Source organism: Pleurodeles waltl, chromosome 7, assembly GCF_031143425.1.
Source record: "Pleurodeles waltl isolate 20211129_DDA chromosome 7, aPleWal1.hap1.20221129, whole genome shotgun sequence".
Taxonomy (NCBI): domain Eukaryota; kingdom Metazoa; phylum Chordata; class Amphibia; order Caudata; family Salamandridae; genus Pleurodeles; species Pleurodeles waltl.
This window is the reverse complement of record NC_090446.1, coordinates 1,547,429,444-1,547,448,971: the sequence shown is the minus strand read 5'-3', so window position 1 is coordinate 1,547,448,971 and position 19,528 is coordinate 1,547,429,444. Positions and strand designations below refer to the sequence as shown.

At 46.3% G+C, this 19,528-nt stretch overlaps 1 protein-coding gene across 3 annotated transcripts in view; it reads right to left on the bottom strand.

Moving 5' to 3' along the window:
- Positions 1-19,528, bottom strand: part of CBLC (Cbl proto-oncogene C) — a 195,336-nt gene that overhangs the window by 97,502 nt on the left and 78,306 nt on the right. For all 3 annotated transcript variants that reach the window (XM_069201446.1, XM_069201448.1, XM_069201447.1), the window contains 2 exons: positions 18,125-18,262; positions 8,705-8,792 (listed from right to left, as the gene is read on the bottom strand). In XM_069201446.1, the coding sequence (XP_069057547.1) occupies positions 8,705-8,792; positions 18,125-18,262 (226 nt within the window). The remainder of the gene's footprint in view (positions 1-8,704; positions 8,793-18,124; positions 18,263-19,528) is intronic.

The window sequence follows — 19,528 nt, the reverse complement described above, 5'->3', positions numbered from 1 at the left end:
GTCTCAAGTTATTCTTGAGTGTGTGTGGTGCATGATTGAACGTGTGGTTGCCTGGACCCCCTGCACATTGTGCCTACTTTTGCACATTACATGGAGGGCCAGCCTCCTACACCTGGACAAACAAACTGGTGTACCCATGATGTGGACTGGTGACAGCTTGCCTGTCAAAAACAAGATTTATTGACAGTCAGACCATGTCAGGGAGAGCATCCAGATAGAAGTCAAAAACATGTTGAATTTGGGTGTCATTGAACCCCCTGATAGTCCCGGGGCTAGTCCAGTAGTTTTAGCCCCTAAGCCTCACTCCAAGAGAGAGAAAAAAGAAAAGAGGTTTTGTGTGGACTACAGAGGCCTCAATTCTGTCACAAAAACCGATGCTCACCCAGTTCCAAGAGCTGATAAGATCATAGACAGACTAGGGGCAGCCAAACATCTGAATACCTTTGATTTAACATCTGGGTACTGGCAGATTGACCTGATCCCAGAAGCAAAAGAGAGGTCAGCATTTTCTACTCATAGTGGGTATCATCAGTTCACTGTTATTCCCTTTGGATTGAATAATGCACCTGCCCCCTTCCAGAGGATGGTGAACCAAGTTCTTGCTGAACTGGAAACTTTCAGTGCAACTTATCTGGATGACATAGCTGTCTATAGTTCCACCTGGCAGGATCACCTGATCCACCTAGGGAAGTTTATTGAGGCTCTGCAGAAGCAGGCCTCACTATCAAGACCAGTAAGTGCCAGATAGAAAAGTTATTTACTTGGACCACCTGGTTGGTGGAGGCCAAGTACAACCCCTCCAGCCCAAGATTCAGACTATTCTGGCTTGAGAAGCTCCCACAACCCAGACACAGGTCACATCATTCCTTGACTTGACTGGGTACTATGAGAGATTTGTGAAGGATTATGGCCTCATAGTTGCCCCCTCACAGAACTAACCTCCAAGAAAATGCAATGTCAAATGGCCTTTGACACTGAAGAATAGTAAGTGCTCTGCTCCAGTCCTACAAGTACCAGACTACTCCAGGAAATTCATTGTCCAAACAGATGCTTCTGAAATGGGGATAGGAGCGGTCCTTTCCCAGAAAAATGATGATGGACATGACCAGCCAGTTGCTTTTATAGGCAAGAAACTACTCACTAAGGATCAACATTGGAATGCCATGGAAAGGGAAGCCTTTGCTGTGGTTTGGGCCCTGATTAAGCTGAGGCCATACCTTTTTGGCTCTCACTTCATAGTTCAGACTGACCACAGGCCTCTCAGATGGCCACAACAGATGAAGGGTGAAAAACACAAACTACTTAGGTGGTCCATCTTCCTACAAGGAATGGACTTTCAAGTGGAACACAGACCTGGGACTGCCCATGCCAATAAAGATGGCCTCTCCAGGTTCTTCCACTTAGATGATGAAGACTCACTAGGGAAAGGGTATACTCATCCTCTTTCATTTGGAGGGGAGAAGGTAGTCTGAGACAATACCTCTTTTTGACATTGCTAGCCCCCACTTTTTGCCTGGTGTATGATGTAGACTAGAAATTGTTGGTTCCCAGGGACCCTGCTAACCAGGTTCCCTGGGTCACAGCTTTTTCCTTAAAGGAGGGCACCCTTGCACACAGCTTCTGGCTCCCCGTGGACCTGGCCTCCCTGTGCCTTGCACTGAAGAACCTGCTGTGCCCTAAACGTCCCCCACCCCTTGCAACCTCGAAAATCCAAGGAAACCCCAAGGAACCATCTTTAAACTTACCTGTGCAGTGCTTTTCCAAGTGGTCCCCCGCAGTGGCCCCGCACCAGCTCCAGGGGCCTTCTCCCACTGTTCCCGCCGGAACCGGGAGCCACCCAAAGTTTTTTCGCTGCCGCAGTGTGCCCACTGATGACTTTGACCAACCTGCAAAAGAAGAACTTGGAAACGAACTGTAATATTTTATATGTATTTTTAAAGGTGATCCTCCATTGATTCCTGTAGGAGGCTGGCCTGGCTTGTAGTGGTTACCAGAGGTACTTACACTCTGTACCAGGTCCAGTTATCCCTTATTAGTGTAGAAGAGGTGTTTCTAGCAACTAAGGCTGATAGAAGGTAGCTATGGCAAAGCAGCTTAGGCTGAACTAGGAGACATGTAAAGCACCTACTATACCACTGGTGTCATATGCACAATATCATAAGAAAACACAATACACAGAAGTACTAAAAATAAAGGTACTTTATTTTTATGACAATATGCCAAAAGTATCTCAGTGAGTACCCTCAGTATGAGGATGAGAAATATACACAAGATATATATATTAATTTTGCAAGTAATAGCAAAAGGAAGTAATGAAAGCAATGTAAAGTTACAGTAGATTGCAATAGGAGCACATAGGTATAGGGGCAACACAAACCATATACTCCAAAAGTGGAATGCGAACCACAAATGGACCCCAAACCTATGTGAGCTTGTAGAGGGTCGCTGGGACTGTAAGAAAACAGTGAGGGTTAGAAAAATAGCCCACCCCAAGACCCTGTAAGGTAGGTGTAAAATGCACCTACAACCCGCAGAGAGCACAGAAGTCGTGATAGGGGGATTCTGCAAGGAAAACCAACACCAGCAATGCAACAACAGTGGATTTCCGGACCTGAGCACCTGTAAGACAAGGGGACCAAAGTCCAAGAGTCGCGACAGTGTCGAGAGTGGGCAGGAGCCCAGGAAATGCCAGCTGAGGGTGCAAGGAAGCTGCCACTGGATGGAAGAAGCTTGGTGTTTTGCAAGAACGCAGAGGACTAGGAACTTCCCCTTTGGAGGATGGATGTCCCACGTCGTGAAGAAGCTTTCAGAGGTGTTCCCACGCAGAAAGACCACAAATAAGCCTTGCTAGCTGCAAGGGTCACGGTTAGGGTTTTTGGATGCTGCTGTGGTCCAGGAGGGACCAGGATGTTGCCACTTGGATGAGAAGACAGAGGGGGCGCCCAGCAAGTCAGGGAGCCCTCACAGAAGCAGGCAGCACCCGCAGAAGTACCGGAACAGGCACTTAGAAGAGGAGTGAACCGGAGTCCACGCGAAGTCACAAAAGGGAGTCCCACGACGCCGGAGGACAACTCAGAAGGTTGTGCACTGCAGGTTAGAGTGTCGGGGACCCAGGCTTGACTGTGCATGAAGGAAATCCTGGAACAGTGCGCAGGAGCCGGAGCATCTGCAAATCACGTGGTACCCAGCAATGCAGTCTAGAGTGGGGAGGCAAGGACTTACCTCCGCCAAACTTGGACTGAAGAGTCACTGGACTGTGGGAGTCACTTGGACAGAGTTGCTGAGTTCCAGGGACCACACTCGTCGTGCTGAGAGGGGACCCAGAGGACCGGTGATGCAGTCTTTTGTTGCCTGCGGTTGCAGGGGGAAGATTCCATCGACCCACGGGAGATTTCTTCAGAGCTCCTGGTGCAGAAAGGAGGCAGGCTACCCCCAGAGCATGCACCACCAGGAAGCAGTCGAGAAAGCCGGCAGGATGAAGAGATACAAGGTTGCTAGTAGTCGTCTGGCTACTTTGTTGCGGTTTTGCAGGTGTCAGCGGTCGATCCTTTGGCAGAAGGTGAAGAGGGAGATGCAGAGGAACTCTGGTGAGCGCTTGCATTCGGTATCTGAAGAATTCCCCAAAGCAGAGACCCTAAATAGCCAGAAAAGGAGGTTTGGCTACCTAGGAAGGAGGATTGGCTACTAAGAGAGGTAAGAGCCTATCAGATGGAGTCTCTGACGTCACCTGCTGGCATTGGCAACTCAGAGCAGTCCAGTGTGCCAGCAACACCTCTGTTTCCAAGATGGCAGAGGTCTGGGGCGCACTGGAGGAGCTCTGGGCACCTCCCCTGGGAGGTGCAGGTCAGGGGAGTGGTCACTCCCCTTTCCTTTGTCCATTTTCGCGCCAGAGCAGGGCTGGGGGATCCCTAAACCTGTGTAGACTGGCTTATGCAGAGATGGGCAGCATCTGTGCCCATCAAAGCATTTCCAGAGGCTGGGGGAGGCTACTCCTCCACAGCCATCACACCTATTTCCAAAGGGAGAGGGTGTTACTTTCCTTTGTTCTGCCTTCCTGGGCCATGGCTGCCTGGACCCCAGCAGGGCAGAAACCTGTCTGAGGGGTTGGCAGCAGCAGCAGCTGCAGTGGAGACCCCGGAAAGGCAGTTTGGCAGTACCCGGGTTCTGTGCTAGAGATTGTGACACTATACATAGGTAGTGACCTATAGTGCACGCATGTAATGGTGTCCCGCACTCACAAAGTCCGGGAAATTTGCCCTGAACAATGTGGGGGCACCTTGGCTAGTGCACCCAACCTTCACCAGGTAAAGGTTTGACATATAGGGGACTTATAAGTTACTTAAGTGCAGTGGTAAATGGCTGTGAAATAACGTGGACATTATTTCACTCAGGCTGCACTGGCAGGCCTGTGTAAGAATTGTCAGATCTCCCTATGGGTGGCAAAAGAAATGCTGCAGCCCATAGGGATCTCCTGGAACCCCAATACCCTGGGTACCTCAGTACCATATACTAGGGAATTATATGGGTGTTCCAGTATGCCAATGTAAATTGGTGAAATTGGTCACTAGCCTGCTAGTGACAATTTGAAAGAAATGAGAGAGCATAACCACTGAGGTTCTGGTTAGCAGAGCCTCAGTGAGACAGTTAGGCATCACACAGGGAACACATACAGGGCACACTTATGAGCACTGGGGCCCTGGCTGGCAGGGTCCCAGTGACACATAGACTAAAACAACATATGTACAGTGAAATATGGGGGTAACATGCCAGGCAAGATGGTACTTTCCTACAATTCCTATGGTGCGTCATTACGCATAAAAAGATTATTTTTATTAAACTTCAAAAATTCATATCTGGAAAAGTACTTACCCAATTCTGATGATCTTGGTCTTCAAGCTTATATGCAGACATTAAGGCCCTGATTACAACTTCGGCGGTCTTTTGAAAATAAGCTGCTATACCGCCAGTGCTGGTGGAATATCTGGCTCCCTAATATGACTTTTCCGCTGTGCCAGACGACGGAAACACTGTTTCCGTCCGCTGGCCCAACGGAAAAGTCACATCAACATTGCCGCCGGCTCATAATAGAGCCGGCAGCAATGTTGATGTGCAGCGGGTGCAGTGCATGGGCAGTGCAGGTGCCCCTTTACCGCCAGCCTTTCCATGGCGGTGTGCCCTGGGGATTATGACTGCCATGCGGAAGGCTGGCGGTATGTTGGAGGGGCCGGCGGTATGGCCATGGCTAATGCGCTATGGACATAATAGCTGGCGGTACACTGCCAGCGTGTTGGGCGTGTTACCGCCGGCTTACCGCCTGGATGCCAGGGTCGTAATGAGGTCCTAAGTATTTTCATAACTTGGTATTGAGTTATTCCTTTGAGTGTGTGAGTTACAAGATTGATGCTCGGAGTACAACAAATGCTTTGTACTTCTCCAAGATTGGCCTATCTGCTCGACCAGACTACCTTAAAAATTAGACCAGTAGGTGATTTAGTTTTTACCTCTGTAACCCAACGTGTGGAGGTAAAGTTATCACAGGTATGGTGATGACAGGTAGTGTGATGGCAGGTAGGGTGATCACAGGTAAAGTGATGGCAGGTAGAGTTATCACAGGTATCATGATAACAGGTAGTGTGATGGCAGGGAGTGTGATCACAGGTAAGGTGATGGCAGGTAGAGTTATCACAGGTATAGTGATGACAGGTAGTGTGATAGCAGGTAGAGTCATCACAGGTAAAGTGATGGCAGGTAGAGTTATCACAGGTATCGTGATAACAGGTAGTGTGATGGCAGGTAGGGTGATCACAGGTAAGGTGATGGCAGGTAGAGTTATCATAGGTATGGTGATGACAGGTAGTGTGATGACAGGTAGGGTGATCACAGGTAAGGTGATGGCAGGTAGAGTTATCACAAGTATGATGATAACAGGTAGTGTGATGGCAGGTAGGGTGATCACAGGTATGGTAATGACAGGTAGTGTGATGGCAGGTAGGGTGATCACAGGTATGGTGATGACAGGTAGTGTGATGGCAGGTAGAGTTATCACAGGTATGGTGATGATAGGGATGGTAATGGCAGGTAAGGTAATGGCCGGTAGAGTGATTACAGGTATGGTGATGGCAGGTAGGGAGATACCAGGTCAGGTGATGGCAGGTCATGTTAAGCTAGGTAGGGTGATGTCAAGTAGGATGAGGACAGGTAGTGTGATGGCAGGTAGAGTGATGACAGGTAGGATGATGTCAGGTAAGGTGATGGCAGGTAGGGTTATCACAGGTATGGTGATGACAGGTAGGGTGATGACAGGTAGAGTAATACCAGGTAAGGTGATTAAGGGTACGGTGATGACAGGTATGGTGAGACAGGTAGTGTGATGGCAGGTATGATGATGACAGGTAAGGTGATGGCAGGTAGGGTTATCACAGGTAGGCCGATGACAGGTAGGGTTATCACAGGTATGGTGAAGACAGGTAGGGTGATGGCAGGTACAGTGATGGCAGGTCAGGTGATGATATGTACGGTGATGACAGGTATGGTGATGACAGTTAGGGTGATTACAGGTATGGTGATGGTAGAAAAGATGATGACAGTTATGATGATGACAGGTAAGGTGACGGTCGGTAATGATTACAGGTAGAGTAATGCTAGGTAAGGTGATGAAATGTACAGTGATGACAGGTATGGTGATGACAGTTAGGGTGATTACAGGTATGGTGATGGCAGAGAAGATGATGACAGTTATGGGGATGACAGGTAAGGTGACGGCCGGTAGTGATTACAGTTAGGGTGATGCCAGGAAAGGTGATGGCAGGCAAGATGATGATAGTTATGGTGATGACAGGTAGGGTGATGCCAGGTATGGTGATGCCAGGTAGAATGATGCCGGGTAGTGTGATGGCAGGTAGAGTGATGACAGGTAGGGTGAAGAGAGATGAGGTGATGACAGGTATGGTGATACCAGGTAGGGTGATGACAGGTATGGTGATGAGAGGTAGGGTGATAACAGGTAAGGCAATGACAGGTAAGGTGATGACAGGTAGCGTGATGCCAGGTCAGGGTGATATGAGGATAGGTGATGACAAGTATAGGTGATAATGACACTCAGGGTAATGCCAGTCAAGTTGAAGACAGCAGATAGGGTGTTGCCACATCAGGTGATGCCAGTATAGGTGATAATGGCACTTAGGTGAATGCCAGTCAAGGTGATGACAGCAGATAGAGTGATGCCTGATCAGGTGATGCCAGTATAGGTGATAATGGCACTTAGGGTAATGCCAGTCAAGGTGATGACAGCAGATAGGTTGATGCCAGTATAGGTGATAATGGCACTTAGGGTAATGCCAGTCAAGGTGATGACAGCAGATAGGGTGATGCCTGATCAGGTGATGCCAGGTCAGGTGATGCCAGTTAGGGTAATACCACCGAATAGTGAAGAAGGTCCATGGATTGGACCATGGTTCTTAAGTCTGCTACAGATGCAGGTATATATAGTCCATAGAAGTGATCATTGGTACCACAATGTCTGGGTTCTCTTACTGACATCTAGATATCCTTCCCACATCTGTAGAAAATTTGCTCAGACACAGTGCTGCGATGATATCACAAGGGTGGTTGGCGCAATACAAATACAACAGAACATAATATGTTCTGAAAGAGAAGATGAGGAGTTGGAACAATCCGAGAGTTGGAATTAAACATCCATATTTAACTGACCGAGAGACACTTTTTAAAACTGTGTAAACCGTTAACTGATATGAGTCATATAAAAGTGGACATTGTTGGTCTGTTGACTGACTTTGGCACTCGCCTTGACTATTGTTAACTGTGGAAAGAGGACACAGATGAGGGAAGAGGACTGATTCATGAGGTATGCGGCACTCTGAAGTCCTCAAGATCTGGACGTGATCTTGTGAGCAACTGCTGATGGTCTAAAGGGTGTTAGGTGGATGAATCAGGATCCCTGTATTTCATGAGGACCACCCATCGCTGCTCTAATTTAAGAAAGAGTTGAAGTTGCGCCTCTTTAGACAACATTACATCATGATGCAGTGTGGAGCACAGTTCAGCTGTAAGATCCCCTGCCTAAAATCACTCTCTGATTATATCTGCCTTCAGTTTTCAGGCTTGATTTGAATGCTCTGTTCTAACACTGGCTCTGGATCTCTCCATGCTCGATAGACATGATTGATCTTTCTGAGAGGAAAAATCTATGGAATTGCTTCTCTATATGCTGAATGCCTTCCAAGCCGCCTGTTGGCAGCCCAGAGGCTGTTACTACAATCCAGTCCGGAATGAATGCAGTCGGATACAACAGTGGCATGAAGTTCTCTTGGAATGAGGTGTGGCAGTGGCTGTCTTAACAGACATAAACTGTAGGAGATACTGCAGCACACTGAGTTGAGATGGCCATTGAAGGTAAGGTCTATCCAGTATGCAACCTAAGGAAGGGGGAGGGTCCTGAACCCACTCTCGCAGAAAGGGCTAATTGGAGTCATCCTAATGCTCTCTATTTTTTCCAATGATCATGTTTTCAATCCCATGTGCATTTGACTTTAGGTAGGTGGTGTGGATACACCACTCAACCTCATAGAGCAGGTATGAAGACTCAGCAGGGAGCCTGTTATCCAGTAACATCTGCTTTAGAGAGCATGTCACACTCACAACACATATTAGAGGCTGGACGATCCAAGACTGAGTGCTGACTAACCTTGGTAACCTCAATGCAGTTCTGGGGAGAAGGTTGAAGCAGGTGGGAGGGGTCAGGATTGATGCTCCTTCCATCCGGGTACAAGTAGCTGTTGAGAAGGAGACACAAAGAGAGCATATTAGGTTCAACTAGCTAAGCTGCTTAATAACACACTGTGCATCAGAACCCACCAATGACAGACACTGTATTGGTGCAACCACCCACTATTTAATAGGGAGCTACCAAACCACAGACCAGATATGAAGGAACCAACGAGGCAGTATAGCAAGACACACCGACCAATATGAAGATCTGTGCACTAGAGCCAACAGACAACAACAAATCAACCAATATTAGGATCTGTGCATTAGAGCCAACATACAACAACCCAACCAATATGAAGATCTGTATATTGGAGCCAACAGACAACACACTAACATAAGGATCTATATATTTAAGGCAACAGACCGCAAATCAACTAATATCAGGATCTGTGCATGAGAGCCAGCTAATAACAGCAAATCAACTAATATCAGGAACTATATATCAACGGCAACAGACACCAAATCAACTAAAATCAGGATCTGTACATTAGAATCAGCTGACAGCAACAAACCAAGCAATATCAGAATTCACATATTAGAACCAACAGACAACATACAAACTAACATCACCATCTGTAAAATAAAGCCAACAGACAACACACCAACAAATATCAGGATCAGTGCATTGTAGCCAGCTTAAAGCAAGAAACCAATTGTAGGAGCCTGGCTCTCTATGCAGTGTGCAAAGCTAGGCATACTTTGCAGGGGGGGGAGGGGTCCAGGCAACCACACATTGGTTTACAGGGGTAGAAACTAGAACACTTAATACTCTAATTTTTAAGGTAGCTTGGTCGAGCAGTTAGGCCAATCTTGAAGAAGAGCATATGTTCTACTCACAGTTTCAATCATGCAACTCACACACTCAAAGGAATAACTCGAGACCAATTTATAAAAATACTTCAGATTTTTATGTAATTTGTAAGACCAAGATTATCAAAATTGGTTAAGTACCTTTTGAGATATGAATTTTTGAAGTTTAATAAAAATAGCCTTTTTGTCTGCAATTATGAACCATAGGAATCAATGGACAGTCACATTTAACAATACATATAAAATCGTACATTTGAATTACGAAGTTCTTCTTTTGCAGGTTAGTCTAGGTCATCGGTGGGCATGCTGTGCCAGCTGGAGAAGTTCAAGCGGCTCCCGGTTTCCACAGGAGCAGCGATGAAAGGTCTCTGGAGTTAGTGCAGGGCCACTAAGCAGGACCACTTGGAAAAGCACTGCACAGGTAAGTTTACAGGGGGTTTCTTGTGGTTCCCTTGGAGTGTAGAGGACACAAGGGGTGGAGGAGCCTTATGGCACAGGAGACACTTTGGTGCAGGGCACAAGGCAGTCGGGTGCAGAACAAATCAGTGAGCCAGGAGAAGTGAGCAAGGTCGCCTTTTGGAGCTGGAGGTAAGTCAGTTCAAGAGTCATTTGCAGGTTCTCTGGCAGAAGGTCCAGGGTGCTCCTGAAGTCAACTGGGGCTTCCTGTTGGTCCTTTTTCAGTCCCGGGTGGGCTGGTTTTTCTGGTGTCCAAAGTTAGCAGATAAATACCCAGGGTATTGGTACGGTTTGACTGCTGGAGGGGGCTGTGCCACCAAACTTGGCACACTTGCAGGGTTTGCCCTCACAGTCGTCAGTGTGTTGTTAAGCCCAGCTGCAACTTCTGTATCAGGAGTTAGTGGCTGGTCGGTGAAGTAAACCTCACTGGTTTGCTGATTTCTTCTTGTTTCAGAGTGGTACTTTCACGCTGGAGTTCTTTGGTGATTTGTGAAGCCTGGAGGTCCTCTGGGGTTCTTTAGAGTTTTTCTAATGTCCAGCAGCTCCTCAGGAGCAATTGCTGGGTCCTGGGTGCCCCAGGCAGGGTTTGGTGCCTTTCCTTTGTTGCAGCAGGTCCACAGTTCTCGTGCCTTAGATCTTCTTGGTGCTGGTCTTCCTTTGTCTGTCAAATCTGATTACCTGGTCTAGGGCTGTCCACTAAATACTGAATTTAGTGGCCGTTTTAGGGGGAACCTGGTAGTGAACCATGGAACACCTACCTTTCGGTATCCAACCCCGACCTTGCTTAGTGCTTCTGAGATCTGGTGCATTCAGGACTCCGCGGCTCCAGGAACTCCACATCCACGGAATTCAAAGAGTTTTTAATCAACTCCATAAACTCTGTCCAGGCCGAGTATTAATGTAGCCTTTCACTGTAATAATCATTCAGTAAATGCTCTTTCATGAATAGGATATACTAACCATCATAATATTGTACCTTGCTACCAGCTAACCAACAACCCAGCATTTTTACTGAATAGACCACAAAGTCTACCCAGGATGGACTCTGGGTTTTTCGAGCCTCCCTAAGCTTTATGCCGTACTTTTCAGTTGTAAATCCAAAGCCTTCAATCAGGGTACCGTTCATAAGGTCATAGGATTTAGAATCTGCCACATTGAGTATCAGCAACCTATCCCTGCACTTTCCTCAGAATAACTCCCACAACAGTGTGTTCCAGTGTTTCTTTTCAATTTCCCACCCGCTGCAGGTTCTTTAAAAGGAAGAAAACCATTTCACTGTATCATCCCTTTCTGTGAAGGGAAGGGTAACTCCTTCTGGGAGTTTAAGATTGAAAGGGATCTCTTTCAATACCTGGATGCTGCCACCAGAGATGGGTCCTGGGGCCAACTCTTTTCTTTTTGTTTCAGTTTTCAAAAGGTGACTCTCTAAGGCCAGTCTTTTGGTCAACCTGGCTAAAACCAGATCTTCTTCTGTGGGCTCTAAGGGAACAAGTGCTACCTTCATCCCCATTGTCCACAGGGTTTTCCTCTCCATCAGAGACTTCACCATCTACTTCCTCTGTTGAGTGGGCTCTTTCATGCTGAGCTTCCAGGAATCTAGGCTGGTCAACTAAAGCATGGTTTCCAGTAGGATTTTTGTACTGTTTACAGATCTTCCTTAACGGGGCATTGGTATACGCCATGTAAGGGGCCAGGTCAAGCTCCTGGCTCTGGTTCTCTGAATCTGACATGCTTCCTTTACTAAAGTTGGGACCTTTTTAGAAATTTGGAACCCCTTTTAGATAAGGCAAAATAAAGTAAGGACTTTTAACTTTAACTACTGTTGTAGGGACCTAACCAGGGCCTGAGCAGTTAGTTGAAAGTTTTCCAAAAATTGTAGCCAATTGGAAAAATTGCAATTAAGCTAAAAACAATTTGAAGAGTTATTCATGTGGTCACAAATTGACAAAGTGGTATCAACAAATGCAAAGTTTTTAGCCCACCACCGATACACCAAATGTATGAGGCTGGCCCTCTACGTAGTGTGTAAAACATTGTACACTGTGCAGAGGGTCCGGGCAACCACATGTTGGGTTACAGAGCTAAAACCTAGATCACCTAATGCTCTAATCTTTAGGGTAGCTTGGTTGACCAGTTAGGCTAATCTTTCAGAAGTGCAAAGCATTAGTTGAACTCATAATATCAATAAAGCACAACACACACTCAAAAGAATACCTTGAGACCAATTTACAAAAATACTTCACATTTGTATATTTTTTTTAAGACCAAGATCATCAAAATGGGAGAAGTACTCTTTAAGTTATAATTTTTCAAAGTTTAGAAAATGTCTCATTTATCGGTGCAATTATGCACCTTAGGAATTAATGGAGAAATACTCTAAAATACAAGGTGACCCCTGGGTACAGTTTGTAATAAATCCAGTACTGCTACTAGTTTGGATTTATCATTCTGAGTTGTTTGATACCAAAGAAACAAGGGTTCAGAGTGACCATCATGTAGCTGTGAAACTCATACTGACCGGTGTCCAGCACATGCATTTAAAATGGCTGCTCTGTTCACTCACTATGTCCCAGGTTTGGCAAGGACACTGTGGGGGCATATTGCTCATGCAGCTATGCCGTCACATATAATATGGAGCACCCTGCCTTAGGGCTGAAAGGCCTGCCAGAGGGGTGACTTACGTATAGTGCATCCGGTGTATAGTGGACAGGGCACACAGGCTGTGTGCCATGTTGAGTTTGTCTTTTAGGACTGCATCAGGACACTCAGCCTGCTATGGCAGTGCTGGGTGCATCTGGATGCATGGTCCATGAGGGTGGCACACTCTGTGCTGCTGCCCTGAGGGTTCTACCCTTAGTACCCCATGCCCTGGGTACCTAAGTGCCATTTACTAGGGACTTGTAGTGGCAGCCAATGGTGTTACCAATAGTACCAATGCAGCACAACTGTTTTAGGTAAAAAGATCTGGCCCAGGGAACCTGGTTAGCAGGAGCACTGGGCACTTTACCAACTTTGAGACAACTTCAAATGCCAGGCAAAAGGAGGAGGCTAATCATGACAAAAGAGGCCTCCTCTCACAGGGGAAGATAGTCGGTAACTTGAGTACTGTTGACACAAGCACACCCAAAAACACTATGGCCATAGCCAGGGCTATATCCTAAACCTCAATGGGCCTTTATTAGCATGAAGGAAATCAGCAGACCCTACTACCTTCTGAGCTGCTGTCCTTCCCTGAACCTTACTAGCATTCTATTAGAATTAGGTGCTGTCCATCCCTGAACCTTACTAGCATTCTATTAGTATCAGCTGCTGTCCTTCCCTGAACCTTACTAGCATTCTATTAGAATCAGGTGCTGTCCATCCCTGAACCTTACTAGCATTCTATTAGTATCAGCTGCTGTCCATCCCTGAACCTTACTAGCATTCTATTAGTATCAGGTGCTGTCCATCCCTGAACCTTACTAGCATTCTATTAGTATCAGGTGCTGTCCATCCCTGAACCTTACTAGCATTCTATTAGTATCAGCTGCTGTCCATCCCTGAACCTTACTAGCATTCTATTAGAATCAGGTGCTGTCCTTCCCTGAACCTTACTAGCATTCTATTAGTATCAGCTGCTGTCCTTCCCTGAACCTTACTAGCATTCTATTAGTATCAGGTGCTATCCTTCCCTGAACCTTACTAGCATTCTATTAGTATCAGGTGCTGTCCATTCCTGAACCTTACTAGCATTCTATTAGTATCAGGTGCTATCCTTCCCTGAACCTTACTAGCATTCTATTAGTATCAGGTGCTGCCATCCCTGAACCTTACTAGCATTCTATTAGTATCAGGTGCTATCCTTCCCTGAACCTTACTAGCATTCTATTAGTATCAGCTGCTGTCCATCCCTGAACCTTACTAGCATTCTATTAGTATCAGCTGCTATCCTTCCCTGAACCTTACTAGCATTCTATTAGTATCAGCTGCTGTCCATCCCTGAACCTTACTAGCATTCTATTAGTATCAGGTACTGCCATCCCTGAACCTTACTAGCATTCTATTAGTATCAGGTACTGCCATCCCTGAACCTTACTAGCATTCTATTAGTATCAGGTGCTGTTCATTCCTGAACCTTACTAGCATTCTATTAGTATCAGGTGCTGTCCATTCCTGAACCTTACTAGCATTCTATTAGTATCAGCTGCTGTCCATCCCTGAACCTTACTAGCATTCTATTAGTATCAGGTGCGGTCCATTCCTGAACCTTACTAGCATTCTATTAGTATAAGCTGCTAGAGGCTTGCTTGGATTTCTCCACTCAGCTAATGGGGAAGATGTGGCACTGAGAAGAGTACAATGTACCAGCTTGTACATAATCTGTCTTTAGGACTAGCTTCTGAGAGGCCCTGAAGACAGAACAAGTTAGTTAACTAATATGAATACAACAAGCAGGTGTGCTTTAAAAAAAAAAGCAGTAAAACATAGCAGTAAAAAGTGAAAAAAGTAGAATCTAGACGTCTTAACTGCTCCTCTCACTGTCACCAAGTCAATGAGGGGATACTGTTGGGACAGGGCTGTGGAAATTTCAAGTTTATTTTAGAACTGGCCAGCCACTCTCAAGAGTTTCGGTGGTGAGGGACGCCCACTGAACTCCCACTGGACCTGAGGCCCATTTTAGATCCACACCTTCTACTGTCTAGGATTGGAAGAAAAAGTTTAGTGTTAGAGTCCAAGCAAAAATACAATGTATTTGGAGCCGTAGGAGCTAGAGACAAAATGCACATGGTTTTTAAATAAAGCCACCCAACGTGGTGAATTAAACATTCTGTGAATTAAATTCTTCACCTTTCTAGGGCTGGAAGACTCAGATATGGGCTTGATGTTCTTGGCACACAGAGGCGTTAGCTGCTTCTTGGGTCAGTTATAGCCAGCTGGGCCAGCAGAACCTCATGCCTTGTTGGATGCACCCCCTTCAAGGCACCCTCCATCATGGTGTCAGTTGTCTTAGGTGAATCTAAGGCGTGGTTCTGTCCTTGAGCAAAAAAACAACCAGCAAAGGCAAAGCCCTTTTTCAGTCATGTACCTCTATGAGGTGGTGTCAGGGCCTCCTTCTGAAGTCCTGAAGAAGAACATCTACTCGCCCGCTGGGCTGCTAGATCACCTTCCCTCGGTGCAAGTTTGGGTACCCACGGCCAAGTAACAGGCGAGTTACTCTAATGATATATATCCGTTCTGTGGTGGCAGCGTGGACCTTCAGGGTTTCTCCAGAAGTGGGTGGGCGCCAGTGGAACAGTAGCAGCAGGTCGGACATTTGATGCGACTATTATTGGAAGGTCTCAAACCAGGGCGCCAGAAGATGCACAGGACAGAGGCAAGCTTACCGCCGCCAGGGCTCAGACGTACGGCCAACAGGCACCTTCAGGGATACAGGATAGATCCCAGAGCAACGGGTATGCATACTTGCAAGCCTATATTTCAGGATAAAGTCAACCTGAAATCAAGCTGTTGTATAGTCCAGGCACTCATTGCGCCCATCCTGGACACACCTCACTCTGCACATGGCCTTTCAGTGATGCAACGCATATGAACCAGACAATGTGCCATAGATGGTATATCATAGAGGGATTATAATGATCCCAATGGAGGGAACTGTGAAGAAGCTGCCAGAAGGCTATCTTCCCTCCAGGATTACTATAAAACAGTGTAAGGTCACTGCCCCTGACCACAGTGCAGCTGCCCCCCTTGCACAGTCTGGGCTCACTGCAAATTATCTCCCAGTGCTCTGGGATGGACGATCATATCCCAGAGCAGCAAACTGCCCGCACTGGATGAATGAAATGTATAACAAAGACAAGGGTGAGGTACATGGGATGATGCCAGAGGGCCCATTGTTGAACATCAGTTCACATGACCGTCGCTGCATGCATGCTATTTTCACTGGCTGACGTACATCAGACGGAGTACACCATGGTTGCTGTGCTAATGATTTTTCAACGTGGGTACCAATTCCTCCAGACCCTTGGAGCTTGTTTCTCCTGCTTTTGAGACCTCATAACACCGCCCTAGGTCTGGACTCGGTCTTTGTAAGAATCTTATTAAGAATGACATGACTAGATGATGTGAGGATTGTACAACATAGGGCGAGATATGTTTCTTTGTAATACCCTCCCCTTTTTATCATTTCGGTGAAACAAGAGATTAATTCACCAAGAAGGGAATTGTGCTGGAACAACTACTTCTCCCGGCATCCTTTGCAACACACAATCAAGATAACCCCATCCTGACGTCATTAGAACACGTCCTTATTTTTCTTTTTAGCCAAGCAGGTCGAGGCAGTCCAGACTGGCTTGGCACTATAGAGGGTGAGAAGCCCAGCTGCCGCCTGATGTTTTACCTATTATGCCACATTTGTGTTTCTAATACATTGGGGTTCTACTGGGAATAATGGCCCGCTCTTGCTCAGACTTGATGCACGGACATGTAAGTCTAACTTTGAGCAAAACTCTAACTTTACTACTAGTGACCTTCAACTTTTGGGCTAAGTTCGACTTTTGGTATAACTTTACCTTTGTGGATACCGAGAAGTGGTAAAGTTCGACTTTTCGTCTTAGTAAGATTTTGGTCCAACTTTACCTTTGTTAAACGGGCCCCTGATTTTCAAATCGTATTGCACTTGTACATTAAGAGGCAGTACTTTAATAGTAATTTAATTATCCATAAACATATATTATTTTTTCTTTTTCGCAATATTTTCAGAACTTGTCGCACTTGAGTACCAGGAAGTTTTAGTTTAACTATCTAAATATAATTAAGTATTCTTGAATAAACGGTGCATTGCAATTAATTCCTGGGAAGATTGGAATTTGTATCAATCCATGAAGTCCCTTTAGTTACTGTGTTTAGGATTACTGTAGGAAGAAGCTTGAGTCTGCTCTGCTCAGAAATGGCCTTATGGAAGATCAGATCATCCTTTAAGTGCTCACCCCCACTAGCCTTTGAATCGAAGCAGCCTGCGAGGACTTGAGGGGTACATTCAAGCCCTGTGAACAACTGAATTGTAGGCAAAAAACATTCATAGATCATTCTGTCTGCTTAGGAAGCCCCATCACTGTGTTTTTCAAGTGAAGAACCCCTCTGAGTACCAATATCCCATGACCTGGCCAGGAACTCTCTGGGCCACAGAACCCCTGAGATAGGCAGCTAAGCAAGCTGTTCAGAATAGGATATGTCACTTGTTGGGTGCACATATGGGTAACCTCCCATTTGTAGGATCCCTTGAAGCAACGTGTGGTCAAGACTTGAACAAATGAAGCTGTGGAGTTACGCAGCTTGTGGTCAGGACATGCACATATGATGGTGTGGGCTTATACAGGTGTCACCTCCCAACTCCAAGACCCTTGAAGAAGCGTGTGGTCAGGACATGCTCATATGATGGTGTGGGCTTATACAGGTGTCACCTCCCAACTCCAAGACCCTTGAAGAAGCGTGTGGTCAGGACATGCGCATATGATGGTGTGGGCTTATACAGGTGTCACCTCCCAACTCCAAGACCCTTGAAGAAGCGTGTGGTCAGGACATGCACATATGATGGGATGGGCTTATACAGGTGTCACCTCCCAATTCCAAGACCCCTTGAAGAAGCGTGTGGTCAGGACATGCGCATATGATGGTGTGGGGCTATGCAGGGGTCACCTCCCAACTCCAAGACCCCTTGAAGCAGCGTGTGGTTGAGATATGGAGTTAGGATGACTTGAGTTTACACAGGGGACACCTTCCATCTATGAGGCATCGTGAGGTAAATAGGAAGGCCTGTGTAAGAGGCAATGGCATATCTGCTGTGATGGCACTGAGAGGTGACCTCCCCATTCCTAGGACCTATTGAGGTGGCCCGGTGCTTGTGGACGAGTCCAGCATTCTGTGCTGTCCTGGTACACAGGGCTGACCACAACATCCTCAGGGCTACTGGACGTAAATAAATGTGGCATGAGACAAGGCTCATATATATCATGTTGTGGTGGCACAGACAGGTCAGTTCCTCTCTCCAGGTCCCCATGAGATATACGGAAGCATCTTAAGATATTCTACTTACAATCCATCCCTCTCGCCATCCATCAAGGACTGGAAGAGGGGCTTGTTCTGTGGAATGGTCTGCAGGATGCTGCCATCTTGGTTGACGTAGCCGATGGCCCACTGTCCTAGCCGTGTGCAGCTCAGCCTGAAAATATAACTGTGACGAAAAAAAGAAATGTGAGAGAGGATGGAAGCAATGGAGAACAAATGGAAGAAGGGAGAAAGGGAAGAAGAAAAAATAAATGAGCTTTACTGGAAGGACAATAGAAGTTCAAAGGGAGATAGGAAGGAGGGAATAGTACATGTAGAGAGGACACAGAGAAAGACAAATCAAATAAATACATTGAGAATGTGAAGGAGACTGGCCTGGTTTGTAGTGGGTAGCTATGGTACTTACACCTTATACCTGGTCCAGTTATCCCTTATTAGTGAAGTGTAGTCAGTGCCTAGAAGCCAGGGCTCTCTAGAGGTAGCTGTGGATGAACAGCCAAGGCTTATCTAGGAAACATGCAAAGCTCATGCAATATCACTGTAGTCACACAGTAATCATACACATGCAAGAAAATACTCAGTGTTACAAAAATAAAGGTACTTTATTTTGGTGACACAAATGTCAAAAATACCATAGAACCATACTCTCTTAGGAGGTAAATAATACACAAATTATATGCAGTATTATGCAGAAATAGGCTTAAAAACAGTTAGAAACAGTGCAATTAGTGAAAATCACAATAGTTAGAAATGGGTCTAGTGGGAGCACAAACCACATACTAAGAAAGTGGAATGCGAAAGTCGGCCCCCACACCTAGGCAAGTGTAGTGTGTAGAGAGGAGCTGGGAGTACTAGAAAAGTCCAAAGCCAAGTACCACAACCCACCCCAGCGAGCAGGAAAACAAGAGTAAATCACAGTAACTTTCCCAGATCACACACAGAAACATTTAGAAGAATTATGCAAAACCCAGAAGAGACTGCAAGACACCAACAGTGGATCCCTGGACAAGAAGACCTGTGGAAGAAGGCACCCAAGTCCAAGAAGCACAGAAGAGTCCAGGAAGAGCAGGAACCCCTGCTAACCCGGGTAAACGTGCAAAAGGTGAACCATTGGTGAAGAAGAAAAGTCAGCACTGCACCCAAGAAGACGAAGTCAGGTTCCTGGAGGGTGCAGGTCATGTCCCATGCCGGATGGAGGATTGTAGTAAGATTTGCGTCCTCGAAGTCCGCCAACAAGCCTTGGCACACGCAAAGCTCATGTTTAGCAGAAAATGGTGCTGCCTGGAACCAGGAAGGACCAGGTGGACTCTACTCAGGGGAGAGTCAGAGGGGGCCTGCAGCAACACAGAGAGCCTGGTAGCGCATACGGGAGTCCCACAGGACGGGGACAAGAAAGTTGCAGAAGAGGCCCACACAGCACTATAACAAAGGC